Here is a 14,188-nt window from a genome sequence, read left to right as displayed (position 1 = left end):
GAGTTCCCGGTTGTCTGCTTTTTTCTTTTTTTTCCTCCTCGCACCCCTGGGGTTTGAGCCAGGGGGACTTTTGCTGCCCACGTCTGTTGTTCTTGGCTGCTTGTTCAGGTGCTGACTTTGTCTCCGTCCAGGACCCAGGCCGACGATCCCGATCGACTTCCCAGTGTTCTTCGGTCCACATGGTAGGCCCTGAAACTGACTTGTTGCCACTCCGTCTTTTTCTCCACTTATGTGTGTATGTATGTATGTATGTGTGTATGTGTGTGTGTATATATATATATATATATATATATATATATATATATATATATATATATATATATATATATAAATCATTCTCTCTCCATCGCCACTTCTCATTTCCATTGCTCGTTAGCGCTTTTTCCTCCTCCTCCTCCTCCTCTTCCTCCTCCTCCTCCTCCTCTTCCTTCCTCCACCTTTACCGAAGACGTCCCTTCTTAAAGCCCAAACTGAACTCAGTCGTCTGTCACAACAGGGCCCGGGGCGGCGGTCTCGGACCACCTCGGAGTCCTCCGTGCATTCCATTGGCCGGGAGAGGCAGAATTCAGCCGCCAAGCAGCCGTCTCCGCCCCCAGCCTCCATCCCCGAGAGGGAGAAAAGCCCCAAAGATGCCAAGAAGGAGCTGGCGCCTCAAAAAGTGAGCCACAAACCTTAAAGCCAAACGGAAAGACTTCTGCCCCCCCTCCCCCTTCCTGGGTTGGCTCTGATGCCTTTGCCAACCTGGGTTAAACTTTCCGGAGGCCTCTCTCTCTCTCTCCTTCCCCCACTTCCTCTGTCAAACTTAAAAGTCAGAAATTGCTCTGGCATCTCGGGGTGGGGGGGCACATTGTATTAAAAGAAACGATGATTGCAATTTTTTCTTCTTCTTCAGAGCGGTGCCAACTGGCTTAGTTGGCTAATGGGGAAAACCAAAAACGAAGTTCATCTGCCTGATGATAAGAACAAGTCGGTGAGAAACCCGTTCGCCCCGTACTGGCATGCTCGGGCATTATTTTCTTCCTTTGAATATTAAATTCCCAAGTGTAGCGTTTGGCCTCGGGACCTCTAAAAGACAAACACATATTTTTTTTTCACGTTTTCAAATGGCACCAATTCCAGTCTCGGGGGGGAAAAAGCACCTTTCGCGACTGGCAAAGAAAGTTGGGGAAAAACTCTTCTACAAAGAGGCAGATTTAGACATTGGCACGATGGTTTCTATCAGACGGACAGAAACGACTGACACATCCCAACGGAACCGCTTCAAAAGTTCTTGAGTGCATCTAGCAGTGTGCGGGCAAGCATTATTGTGAACCAACACCACACCGGAGGTCAGCAGGCCCCGACCCTTTTTATGGATGGCTTGTCTGAGTTTTCGTAACGTTTCACAGTAGACTTCTGAACTGATGGTTGCACTACGCTCCACAAACTTCACTAGCAGCTACTCCTTTGGCCTCTTCACATTTGGCGGGATTTTCTATGGCACCCTATCCACAGTGGTGTTGGTTCACGATAATGCTCGCCCACACACTGCTAGACGCACCCAAGAATCTTTGAAGCAGTTCCGTTGGGATGTTTTTGATCTCACACACACACGCACACACCCAGAGCCCAGATTTGGCGCCGAGCGACAACTGCTAAGGGATTTGAAACCTTTATATTTGATTATTCTAACAATATCGAATGTGTTCAAATGGAAAACCCACATGCAGGTCTAGCTAGCTGAATCTGGCTCCTCTTGGAAAGCAGTGGGGGGGTCTTAACTTGCTTCGTGCTTCTTTATCCATCTGCAGATTGTTTGGGATGAAAAGAAACAGCGTTGGATCAACCTGGATGAACCTGAAGAAGAAGTAATTGTTGTGGCCAGTTCAGAGATGAATATCCACATATCAAATGGGGAACTGAGATCGCATCACCACTGAGCATAACACACATCATGCTCCAAGTCCCTTTTTGTTCTACACAGACACACAAACACACACACACAGCACATTGTCAAGGGATGGAAAAGCAGCTGCATTCCTGGGAGGGTCTTCTTCTTTCTTTGCTGTTCTAGCCTACTTGTTTTCTCCATCCCTTTGTCTCCCGTGCTCCTGGCAAAGCCAACTAGTGGTTTGCTACAATCCAACACCAAACGTAAAGGAGGTTCCACAGAGAACCGTGTCGGGAAGGGGAAAGCTGTCAGTTAAGAGATTTGGATTTCAAGGACTTTCCCCCCCCTCTCTTTCTCTTTTTAGAGCAAGCCCCCTCCGCCTCCCCCCACAGGATTTCCTCAGGCAGTTGTTCCCTCTGGATTAGCAGGACCCCCCAATGCTTCCGTCAACATGTTCTCCAGGAAAGCAGGTACCTTACGCAGTTGGAAAACCTACCCTGAATCGGAGAGGCGGGGGACGCCAGGGGTTGCCTGTGAATCCCTGGGTCCGTTGTCTGTCCACTCCCTGACTTGGCTGGTCCAGACAGCTGGCAACAAGGGAAGGTAGTGTTGGGTTTGAGGGCACCTCAAGAGGTGGCAGGAGTTGATGTGCTTTTATGGCGAGGGTCCCTTGGAATAAATGAGTAAATGCAACACAGCCTCACCACTTGCTCAGTCGTTAGATGGCAGCAGGGCAGCCTTTGCCAAATGACTGCAATGTGTTTGGCTTTTCGTATGTATCCCGTTAGGGACGCGGTGGCTCAGTGGGTTAGGACGCTGAGCTTGTCGATTAGAAGGTCGGCAGTTTGGCGGGTCGAATACTAAGTGCCGCGTAACAGAGTGAGCGCCTGTTACTCGTCCCAGCTTCTGCCAACCTAGCAGTTCGAAAGCACGTAAAAATGCAAGTAGAAAAATAGGGACCACTACGGTGGGAAGGTAACATTGTTCCGTGCGCCTTTGTTGTCTAGTCATGCCGGCCACATGACCACGGAGACATCCTCGGACAAGCGCCGGCTCTTCGGCTTTGAAACGGAGATGAGCACCTGTCCCTAGAGTGGGAAACGACTAGCACGTGTGTGCGGGGCAACCTTTACCTTTACCTTTTATGTATCCCGTTAGCTCCCAAAGGCTAGGAACTCCCTCTCTGGGTCAAGTGTGAAAACAAAATGGATGAGTTGTGGGCCGGTGGGAGAAAGCGGGATTCTGGCAACGGATGCTCCGGGGGCCTCTTGCTCATCCCCCCCTAGCTGCAGATGAGCTTTGTGGGTCTGACCGCAAGGTCTGCCTCGCCTTTCGATGCCCTCCAGGCGGGTTGGAAGAGAGTGTCAGATCCGTCCCAGCCTAAGACATTGAGAAAAGAAAGACCCTTAGTTCCATCCCTTTGGAAGGAAAGCTACTTTTGCCACAGTTAAGCGGCAAAGGCAAAGCCAGATCTGGCTGTTCCCCTGCAAAGGTGCCATTTCCCCCTTTCTCCTGGCCCTCCCCTTTGGCCAGTCCGTCAGTGGCCAACCGTATTCCCCTTTGAAGTTTTCCACTCTGCTCCCAGGCCATGTGGCCTTGGTGCCGGGCTTGTTCTGGTGGTGGCGCAGTGGCAGGCTCCTCCTGCTGACTGCTGGCTACCTGCAGTTTGGCAGTTCGATTCTCACCGGCTCGAGGTTGACTCATCCTTCCATCCTTGGTAAAACGAGGATCTTGATCGCCGCCCTCGCTTAGAGAGGGCTGTAAAGCACCAGGTGAAGCGGTATTTGTGCTACTGCTGTTGCTGATGACACCTCTGGTTGTTGTCAGCGTCTCTCCCTCCCCTCTTTTTTCTCTTTCCCCGTTCCCATGCCCCGAGTCTTACTCCCCCAAATTCCTTCTCCCCTCCCTTTGCCATTTATGGCAGGATGTCAGTTAAGCGAAGAAGCCAAAGATGGCAGGCCTGACAGACAGGCTTCTTCTGGGAGGATTCCTGATAACTTGTGGGGGTGGGGGCCCCAACCAGCCACTGTGGAATTGCTACATATTTTGGCTTCAAGGTCCAGGACTCCATTTCACCACCACCACCACCCCCTCCTCTCCAAGAAAAGCATCGTTGATCATTTCCACGTGTGTGGACTTCATATCCCAGAATTCCACAGCCAGCGTGGCCGTTATTGAGAATTCTGGGAGTTGAGGTCCGCCCTGGACATGGCCAAAGACGGGAAGTGGCAGAAGAGCCAGCAATGGGCCCTTGCCATCCTGACTGCAGCGGGCAGGAAATTGGGCCCTTGTTCTCTGACGTGCTTCCTCTCTCTCCTCCTCCTCCTCCTCCTCAGTGTCTGGAGTAAGCCCTTTTTTTTCCTGCTTGTCTCTTCACAGCAGGAAGTAAAGCCCGCTACGTGGACATCCTGAACCCGAGCAAAGCCAAGTCCCCCGTTGCTGCTCCAGCTCCAGCTGACCTGTTTGCTCCCTTGGCCCCGATGCCCATCCCTGCCAACGTGTTCGTGCCCAACTCAGGTGAGCAAAAGCAGGTGAGAAGGCGGCCAGTGAAAGCCGCACTCCGCAGCCTGCCAGCCAGCCTGCCCGCCCGCCTTCCTTCCTGGCTGCTGTTTTTTCTGCATCCCTTTCCAAGGAAGAGGGAAAGGGAGAAAGCTGTTGGATGCTTTTAGTTGGACGGTTTTTGCAAGGAAAACAACATAAGACGGGAGAACTTAATGAGCTGGCGCAGGTTTTAGACAGACTGACTGCCTCTTACTGAAGGGCTTAGATTACAAATATTCTGTTTAGATGATTTGTGAAAATACGCTTCTTGAATTCTCAGTTTTCTGAAGAGTTGTGCTGAAACAACCTGTCCTTTTTTGGGGGGGGTGAAACACGGCCTTAAAAAGCCATTTCGATGCCTTTCAGTTGTGAGAACAAATTTCCCCTAAAGCCAGCCAGAGATCACCAGTATGGGAGAGAACGCCCATTTCAAAACTGGGCTCCTTTTCCGTGGAAAACCCAACGCAGACACCCGGGACAGAAGGGGCCGAGAGCTTGTTCCTTTTTAAAAAACAAACAAAACCCTGTGACCTCTTCATACAGTTCCTGAAGAGCAGACGCTGCTGGAGGGTGGACTGGCTGAAGATCAGGTGGCACCAGGGAACGACACCAACCCTGAGTCAATTGGAGAAGTCCCAGTAAGTTGGAGTTGCACATGTTGTTTACTTTCAGAGTTGTGAGACCCCCAGCCTTTGCACGTAAGCAGCCAGGCTTCACAGGCCCCACTCAGAAGCCTCGGGGGGCTAAGAATCTGGACGTTGGGTGTCAGTAAAAGTGTCAGAACCTACCTCAGCCCACATCTTAAGAAAGAAGGACTCTTGGAGACAAGGTTTTCCAAGCAGGAACTTTTATTAAGAAATAGGAGATAGCAGGCATAATAGACAGGATCTGAGGAATCCCCTCGCAGATCGATATTTTTAAAAGTGTCTCCAAGCAAAACCCCACCACACAGTTCATTCGGGCAGTTCCAGACTAGCCAATCTCCAGGTGGTAAATCCATCATGGGAGAGGAGAGATAACGGTCCGTTTGCAGCAGGATCATTTCCACCACCCCTCACACTTCATTTGGAGAAACAAACCTTATATTTCTCCCCACCTCCCACCCCCTTTTCTAGTTGCCCGTAAGTTGAGAGGGAATGCCTAGTAAGAAAGCAATTGGTTATATTGTGATGGATAGCAGATAGGTGGAATAAACAAAAGGTTACATTTCATGGAGGAAGTGAAAACAAGCCCGCATGCTTCTTCCGTCTCCCCCTTGGGAATGGCAGAATCCAGGGGAAGTTGAGATTTGGTTTTAGCTCAGAAGAGATAGTTAGAAATGGATCCTGACAGAAAGACTGTTGGCTGGGCAGCAGGTTGTGCCTGGGTGAGGGAGGAGAGAACATCAAAAATGGGTGAAAGATACGTGAATGAGAAGAAACACACGCAGTAGTCCTTGACATACGACCACAGGGGACCAGAATTTCCGCTCTAAGTCATGGAGGTCGTAAAGCGAGTCGTCACAGGGGTGAACCTAATGATGTGACCGTTTTCACCACAGTTATTAAACGAATCCAGTTTGCCCAGTTGATATGTTTTGGGCAGAAACTGGTGGGAGGGCCGCACATCACAATCAGGTCACCACAAGGCGCTGCAACCGGTTGTAAAGGCGAGCCAGTTGCCAAATGCCTAAACGGCAATCCCGGGACTGTGTGTGTGTGGTGGTGGTGGTAGGATAGGTGTAAAGGCAAGGACGGCCTGTGTATCGCTTTTCCTGAGACCGTCGTAATTTTGAACCCTAGTTAAACAGCCATGAATGAAAGCCTGTCTGTGTTAAGTATTGCACTGACCCCTCTCTGACCTTTCTTCCAGGATGGAGAGCCTTAACAGAGTGCTCGTCCCAGTGCTTAGCCCTGGGATCATTTAAATTGCATCCTCCTGGGTCCTTGTGTCAATGCTGCAAACCTTGACATGTTTTTGCACCGACAATATAAGAGACAGCCTGTTATTTTTAATTGCTTCATTTGGGAGGGAGGAATCTACCCGGAAGTTGTGATAAGATTGCAAAAAGCTGTGTACAGAATGGGAAGTGAAACCTCATATGTGAAACCAATTGGATAATGTGATTTATGACGTGTAGATAAGGGCGGGGATTGTGTTTGTGTTACGATGGGTTTGGGGGGGAGGAGATTTCAGATTCTGGCATCTCTCCACGAGCTCATTACTAAGACTTTTTTAGATAAATAATATGCCTGCAATCTGTTTGATTTGTCTCATTCATCGGAACCAGGACACGTTGCTCCATTTCCACTGTTCATGGCTTCCTTCCCCCTTTTGCCTTTCAGTACTTAAATCCTGCTGCATTTCCACCTGGGCCTGAGCTTCTGGCACCGAATCCGGGGGACACCCAGTCTGGAGAGGTAGGTCTCCCTTGCCAGGCTAGCTACTCTGAGCCTTTGTGCCCCCCCCGGCCAGATCCTCCTTAGGCCCACCTTTGCGACAGGAAATAACAGCAGGTAACAAGCTCAGGAGCTGAAAGGTCCTCGGAAGCAGGAAGAGCAGAATCGGAAGGAAGTAAATGTGCAGTAAGGTTTGGTCTGGCAATCTGTGTCTGGCAGCCGAAGTCACAGTTGCCTCTCCTGAAGAGGTTTTTCCCTGCTGAGGAGCTTTTGTTCCTCTGTCGGACATGGTTTGTGCATGAGTTTGAGTGCCACAAAAATGCTAAGCTGTTAAAATCCAACCCCAAGCCTTGAGTTGCATCTGAGATGTTCGTAACCCAGAAAGGGCCTTTTTTTAAAAAAAAAAAACCAAAGCTAATTTGCATTTAGCAATATGTATCATTTAACCCTTCCCCCCCCTTTGATATGGACAAGAGTTTAGCTGAGAGTTGCAGGCGGAGGCTGGCATGGTGATTTTGATTCCCTTTTTTGTGTGTGTTGTGTGTCTTTGCTGTTTTGTAGCTTTCGCGCTCTAGTTCAACGAGTTCATTATCCCGTGAAGTCAGCCAGCATTTAAATCAGGTACCTTGGCTGGCCCTCCCCTTCTCTTTTCCTTTTTCCTCCCTCCCTCCCCACCCCAATCATATCTCCAACTTATCAAACTAACCCGTCACCCTAAAGATGAAGCCTTCCGGCCTTCAAAGCAGGGAAATGGAGTAGACTCACACAGCCATGCCTACCTCTTTGTGAGCCAGCCCTACTGGGCTGGGGAAGCAGGATTGCTTTTACACAATGCAGGGTTCAGAGTCCAAGCCAAAAAAAAAGGGGGGGGGGCGGTGGCGGTCAAGAGTTGGGGTCTTGTCCAGCCAGCCTGGAATGGGATAGCAACTGAAAAACAAGTAGAAAAAGCAAAAGTGCTAAATCAGGCTGTGTGTTTTAGTGCAAATCCAGCCGTTGCCTTTATGTGTTGTGCAAACAGGGCCATTGGATTAAGCCAGAATATAGTTTATTCGCTTTATGTAGTATGAGTCTGGTTTAAGTGGGCTTTAAGTGGGCAAGGTTTAATGTCACTAGGACAGGGATGAGAAATGGGGCTTAGGAGCCGCAGGAGGGTTAGGGTCAGTGACCAGTGATACCTCTGGAGGGATCTGGCTGAAGTGCTCACTTACAAAACGGGGGCCTTAAGGCCCCAAAAGCTGCTTTCTGGCTTTTTAACGCCCCCCCCAAGGAAAGAAAGATTTTGCCCCGGCTCACTCAAGGAGAGGGTTGTTTCTCAACTGAGAGCTGCCCACTCCGGCATAATTAACCTACAGAGAGGGCCAAATCTTTAGGCTGAGAAGGCTTTCAGTTCCGAATAGCACAGTCACATTATTAATTCCCCTAAAATACTTGCCTCTTTGAGCCAGAATGGATCTTAGCCTCTGCCTAACCACAGAATTTGACGGATAGTTATCAACAGATCAACGGAACACCCGTGGGATCACCGCTTTCAGGACTCAAGCAGAGGTTGTAATGCAACATCCGGAATCAATAGCACTCCCATACATGCTACCCCCAAAATGCATCAGGTGTATAGACCACACCTTTAATAAAAAAGGGACCAGTTAGAGAACACCCACAAAGCCATCAACAACATCTGCAAAAGAATCCCAATTCACAAGAGGTAGGGTGAAAATAATAACATGCTTCCCTCCCTGGATATTCTTATCAGTGCCTACTAGGATGGCAACGTAGAAACACAAGTGTACCAAAACACACACATGCACCAACCAGGTGCTCCACTACCAAAGTAATAACACAACCTCCTACAAGAGAAGCTGTGTAAGAACTCTGTTTAGATGAGCACAAACACACCGCAGCAATCCTGAAGGGGGGGGGAAGGAGACAGATCATTTATACAACATCTTTCAACAAAATGGATATCCATGCAACTTCATCACATTCATAAAAAGAGCCCTGGTGGCTCGGTAAACAGCCAAGCCGAAGAACCTCTTAAGACCATCCCCACTAACATGGACAGCACAAGCCACTAGAACAGACATGTCAAACTCGCGACGTCACATGATGTATCGGAACGTTTTCCCCATTGCCGGCAATGGGGTGGGCGCAGTTTCCTCGTGACGCCTCCGGCCCGTGGGCCAGCAGTTTGACATCCCTGCACTAGAACATAAACAGAGCAAACCCTGCTCCCTTCTAGCATTGATGCGGTTACCTACCATGTTTTCCTGAAAATAAGGCCAGGTCTTCTTTTATTTTATTTTATTTTTCCTCCAAAAGAGGCACCAGGTCTTATTTTCTGGGGAAGGCCTTACATCACCTCCGGCACCGACAGCCCCACCCAGCCGGTCCACTTCTTTTGGGGCCGAAGTTTTGCAGCTGCATTCGGGCCTGCATTTTGCAGTTAGGTTTTTCCAGAAGGCCTAAGCAGCCGAGTACCGAGCTTGGTGCTTGGCTGCTGAGGTCTTGCAGAACCGAGCTGTGGCTCGGTTCTCAGCTGCAGAGGCCTTCCGGAAAGGCCTGTGTCTGAAAAATGCAGGCCTGGCTGCAGAAGAGGCCTCAGAAGAAGTGGGCCAGCGAGGAGAGGCCTGACTGCAAGGTAAGTGGGTGCAGGGTGGGTGGGGCAGCTACACACACACACACACCGCCCTCGCTTGATTTTAAGGTGTGTGTCTCGTCCAAAACTAGGGCTTATTTTGGGGGTAGGGCTTATATTGGGCTCACCCCCCCAAAAAAAATCATGCTAGGGCTTATTGTTGGTGTAGGCCAGGGGTAGGCAACCTTGGCTCTTTTATGACTCGTGGACTTCAACTCCCAGAATTCCTAGGAGTTGAAGTCCACGAGTCATAAAAGAGGCAAGGTTGCCTACCCCTGGTGTAGGCCTTACTTTCAAGGAAACACGGTTTGGGTAATGAAACACCTGCAAGAAAACCCCCAAGCTTGGAGAACACCAAGCACCCTCATTTCAACCCTGAGTTACGCTCATTTATCAGTACTATTGTGATGCAGCGGATACAGGGCTAGGATTCATGGGGAGTGCTTTGCGGGGGAATTGAAGACCACTGTACCATTTTGTAAAACCAGCACTGGCAAGAAACAGCAGTTCTGTCAGCAGGGAGTTTGGGGAAGACCACCAAAAAGGACTTAAGGGGCCACTTGTGCCTTACAGATCAAACCGTTCGATAATCATACATCATACTGTATATCATGTGACACAACATGACGGCTGTCTTCCAGTACTTGAATGCCTGTCACAAGGAAGTGGGGATTGGCTCATTCTCCAGAGAACCGGAGGGCATGATTAAAGAGGGATCCAAGCTAGAAGTAATAACCTGTCAGTGAGAACAATGACTCGGCTTGCCTCCCAGAATTGTGCGTGCTCCATTGCTGGAGGTTTTCAAGAACAGATTGGACAATCATTTGTCTAGAACAGGGGTCTGGCTGAGGAATTCTGGGAGTCGAAGTCCACAAGTCATAAAAGGGCCAGGTTTGAAGACCCCTGGACTAGAATGTCTAAGTCAGGTGTAGGCAAACTCGGCTCTTTTATGACTCGTGGACTTCAACTCCCAGAATTCCTGAGTCAGCTATGCTGAGGGGAAAGGGAGAGGTTTCCAAGCTGAGCCATGCTGGCTCAGGAATTCTGGGAGTTGAAGTCCACGAGTCATGAGGGGGCCATAGTTCCCCCATGCTGGCTCAGGAATTCTGGGAGTTGAAGTCCATGAGTCATAAAAGAGCCAAGGTTGCCTATCCCTGGTCTAGGACCCTCTCAGCCCTAGCATTCTATCCCAACTGCTTTATGGCATGAATGAGTAAAATCAACCGAACGGAAACTAGCAAACAGTGGGCCTAAACAAGCCTGAAAGACCCAAGGGCAGAGAGCCCTCATTTTTTGCTGGAAAATGCTCGGTGAACGTTTTCTGCCCCCTTTTGAAATCTCACCCACCCACCCCCAAAAAAGAAAAAGTTTTGCTGAACGCGAAGCATGCCTTTTCCAGGTCTTGCAACATTCTTCTCCCTCACCTTAGACTCACATGCGGGCAGAAGCACTCCTGGTTGGGGGGGACACCCTTGATGCTGTGAGAAAATGATCCGACGTTTGACAACCGCTATTCCAGCTGGCATTCGGAGGCCAACCAAAATGCCTCGGTGCTCAGCTGGCTTTCTGAGAGTCAGGAATCTAAATGGATGGGAGCTCCTTGAAGCTCTTTGGCGGAAACCTCAAAGCGGGTCCCGTTCTAGAACCTGTCAGGACCCACCACAAACCACGTCTTAGGAAGACAAAACTCTTGGAGTCAAATCTAGTCCAAAAAGAATCTTTACTATGACATGCTTGGTTGTAGGAATACAAGACAGGACTTAATATTATTCCACGAACTAAACCCTTATAAAGAGTTCCCGGTTTAACCCCCCCTTAGCCCCATTTGGTCAGTCCCCCATCATTTACCTCGTATCATCCCTTTCGTGGGAAAAAGGAACTTAGGACCTTTTATGTTTATTGCTCTCTTCCGTGACACAAGCCAGATGCTAGCCCCCCCCCCTTTTGTTTTCCCAGTTCAAAAGGCTTCTCTTTTCCTTTGAAATGCCTAATACCAGCTCAATACACATCCGTTCTCTCCTCTTCGGGAGATGGCAGAATCCACGGAATAATGCTTTAAACATACATTTATGAATATGATATAAATGGATTCTGACAGAACCGTTGGTCTTCCTTACAACAGGCTTTCTCAGCCTTGGCAACGCATGGACTAATCCCCAAATGGACCTGTGTGTCTTCAGAGTTGCCAAGGCTGTGAAAGCCTCTCTCTCTCTCTCCCGGATCCTGTCAGAAGGAACCAAGCGCTTCAATCTTTGTACACGTCCATCTTTGGGGCGCTCTCGGAAGCAACAAGGGGAGGTGGATGCACCCCAACCAGTTGGGCATTCTTCGAGCACTTAGCACAGCTAACCTTTTTTCTGCTGTTCCTCTTGCACGTTTGGACTGCCGCCCCCCTTTTACCCCAAATCAGCCTTTTCAGGCCCGTGCATGTGCCTTTGTTCTGTGACACAGCCTGCACTGCTGCTCCCGTCGGTAACGCAGAAGCTTCCCTGGGAGTTGGGGGCAGGTGGGTTTTTCCTTCCTGTTCTGGCATTTGTGTGTGATACTCCGCTTGCGGCATTGTGGAATCCCTGTCTGTCGACCATACAAGGCAAGCTTGTTGGACTTTCTCTGGCATCTCGGGAATAGAAAACTGTCTCTTTGCTTTTGTTTAGGTGTCTTCTGGAGATCCCCCAAGTGGAGCGGTCCAGTTCTACAATCCATCTCAGTTTGCCCAGGTACAGTATTCTTCCTCCACAAAACTAGCCTTGTATGGACCCCTCCCACGTGCATATCCCTGGAGTGCTTTGCCATTTGCTCCAACTTGTATTTAATCCTTTGGGTGGGTTCAGGGTCCAAAAATTTTGCTTCGGTCGTGGATTTGCTAGGAACAGTCATCCTTTTGAGCTTTGAGGATTGGAATTTGATTTGAAACAGAATTTGGAAGACCTTGGCTTTGCATTAAAATACAACCTAGGAGGAGGAGGATTTCAAACAGTAGAAGTTGTGCCTGCGGGGTTCTTTTTGTTGCAAGCTGTGCAGTGACCACATTGATTGTAAAATAAATAAATAAATGTCTTTTGTCTTTTCAGTCTGCCGCAGCTCCGGCTAGCTCACGACCTGGCAGGTTCGGGCAGAGAAAATACCCTACCTTAAAATAGCATCCATTTGGTCTCTCAGCTGGGCCAACGCACAAGAGTGCCATGGGGTGCCAGCGCCGTTTCTCAAATTGAGAATCAATCTGGGTTGCTCCCCCCGCGGAGACTGGCCGATGTTGATTACCAAATGCTCCTTGTTACGTAAAAGCTGGCTGAGATGGTCAAACCTCAAGAGGGACCGGAGAGATCAAACCACCAGAATGCAGTTGAGGCTACCTCAACCCGAAAGGCCTGGGCTCCCCCCCTTTCCTCCTTGGTTTTGCTGAAATCCAGCTGCTCCATCTATGGCAGACTTCTCCCGTGACACCATTTAACATGACGAGTTTTGTGGCCTTACAGGGACTGGGGCACAGTTTTTATGCACATAAACCCACCGCTTGGGTTTATCGCTCATCTGGCACATTAGCAGAATTGGTGGGGATTTATTTTTTTTCCTATCGACCTTCCCTCGCTCCCAGCCTTTGGGGAGGGACCTGTAGCTGATCCAAATAAGCAGACAAATGTATATTGAATAGGGGGAAAAGGAAAAGAAAAACTGTGACTTGTAATCTAAGATTTAATTGGAAGTGGATTTTCTTTAGTGTATATGTAGTTTGCGTCTTAGGCTCCTTGTAAAACGAACTGTTAAAAGAGTCAGAGCAGACACTCTTTGTATAGCATTTCGCATTGTTCTCCTTCTGATAATTCCTCTTGAAGTGCAATATGGCTCCTTTCTGACACTCAGATCCCCCAAATAACACCATAGCAGCTCAAAAGGGCTTAGCGTTTTATTTTTTAAAATGTAGCGTGGAAGTTTTCGTCCTTCCGTCTCAGACTTTTCCCCATTTCCCACTGGCCGAGCTCATAAACACCTGGTCGCCCCCCTTTTTTTAAACTACTTAAATTAGCAAGCCCCTCTAACAGAGACATGAAATAGGTCTCAAGCGGGGTTGCAGGGAATCTCCGGAGCTGTCGTAGGTTGTGCTAACATCCATGCAAGCGTGAACTAGAAAGAACTAATCGTCGGTGCAGTAAAGCCAGTCCAGCAGACCAATACAGAGGGTATTTTTTTTAATGTTGATGCTCGACTCTGCGGTTTAATTCTACAATCTGGGTTCTGGAGAACCTTAAAACACAGTTCCAAGGATTGTTGCGGAGGAAGAGTTGTAGAAAAGGCAGAACTTGTCTCAACAACTTGCTGGCTTCTCTTCCTGTCGTCTTGAATGCCTGCTTTTATCCCTTCAGACCTCTGTCTCTCTCGAGTTTCTCTCTGTCGACGGCCACCAAGTGTTTACCACTTCCAGCTTTCCCTCCACCCAGAGAGCCGCTGTCTGCCCTAAATATTAGAAATGACACTGTACATTCTTGAAATAAAATATTTTGCGCATCTGGAGCACTTTTCACACTTAACTCAGCCTGTGTTTATTGGGGTCCCCAACTTTCTGCAGAAGCCAAGTGCTAAGAGTCTGCAGGTTTCTGGCACTGCAAATCATCGACCCTCCCCTGGGTTTGGAGAAAACTTCCTGGGGACGGGGACGGGTGGGTGGGTCTTGTTTCAGTGTCGTTCATTGGGAGGGTTGAGGCTGAATGGATGGCCCCAAATAGCGCAACAAATCTGTAGGAAACGTTAAGTTCCATTAAGTCGTCGTCG

The 14,188-nt window shown here is 49.0% G+C and overlaps 1 protein-coding gene across 6 annotated transcripts in view; it reads left to right on the top strand.

Annotated features, from left to right (window-relative positions):
* The window catches only part of SEC16A (SEC16 homolog A, endoplasmic reticulum export factor), a 63,662-nt gene extending 49,722 nt beyond the window's left edge, over window positions 1-13,940 (top strand). For 2 of the 6 annotated variants that reach the window (XM_081339513.1, XM_081339514.1), the window contains exons 22-32: window positions 132-182; window positions 497-658; window positions 893-970; window positions 1,791-1,847; window positions 2,235-2,340; window positions 4,250-4,387; window positions 4,955-5,049; window positions 6,736-6,810; window positions 7,351-7,410; window positions 12,076-12,138; window positions 12,493-13,940. In XM_081339513.1, coding sequence (XP_081195639.1) covers window positions 132-182; window positions 497-658; window positions 893-970; window positions 1,791-1,847; window positions 2,235-2,340; window positions 4,250-4,387; window positions 4,955-5,049; window positions 6,736-6,810; window positions 7,351-7,410; window positions 12,076-12,138; window positions 12,493-12,561 — 954 coding nt within the window. In that variant the 3' untranslated portion in view covers window positions 12,562-13,940. Of the gene's footprint in view, window positions 1-131; window positions 183-496; window positions 659-892; window positions 971-1,790; window positions 1,848-2,234; window positions 2,341-2,877; window positions 2,982-4,249; window positions 4,388-4,954; window positions 5,050-6,735; window positions 6,811-7,350; window positions 7,411-12,075; window positions 12,139-12,492 lie in introns of those variants that run through there. The other 4 variants (XM_081339515.1, XM_081339516.1, XR_014027955.1 and 1 more) reach the window with 4 other exon arrangements.
* Window positions 13,941-14,188: the final 248 nt, after the last annotated feature.

The sequence above is a fragment of the Vipera berus genome, assembly GCF_964194415.1.
Source record: "Vipera berus genome assembly, chromosome: 15".
In the NCBI taxonomy this organism is placed as follows: domain Eukaryota; kingdom Metazoa; phylum Chordata; class Lepidosauria; order Squamata; family Viperidae; genus Vipera; species Vipera berus.
The sequence above is the reverse complement of the archived record's forward strand: the minus strand, read 5'-3'. Positions and strand labels throughout refer to the sequence as shown.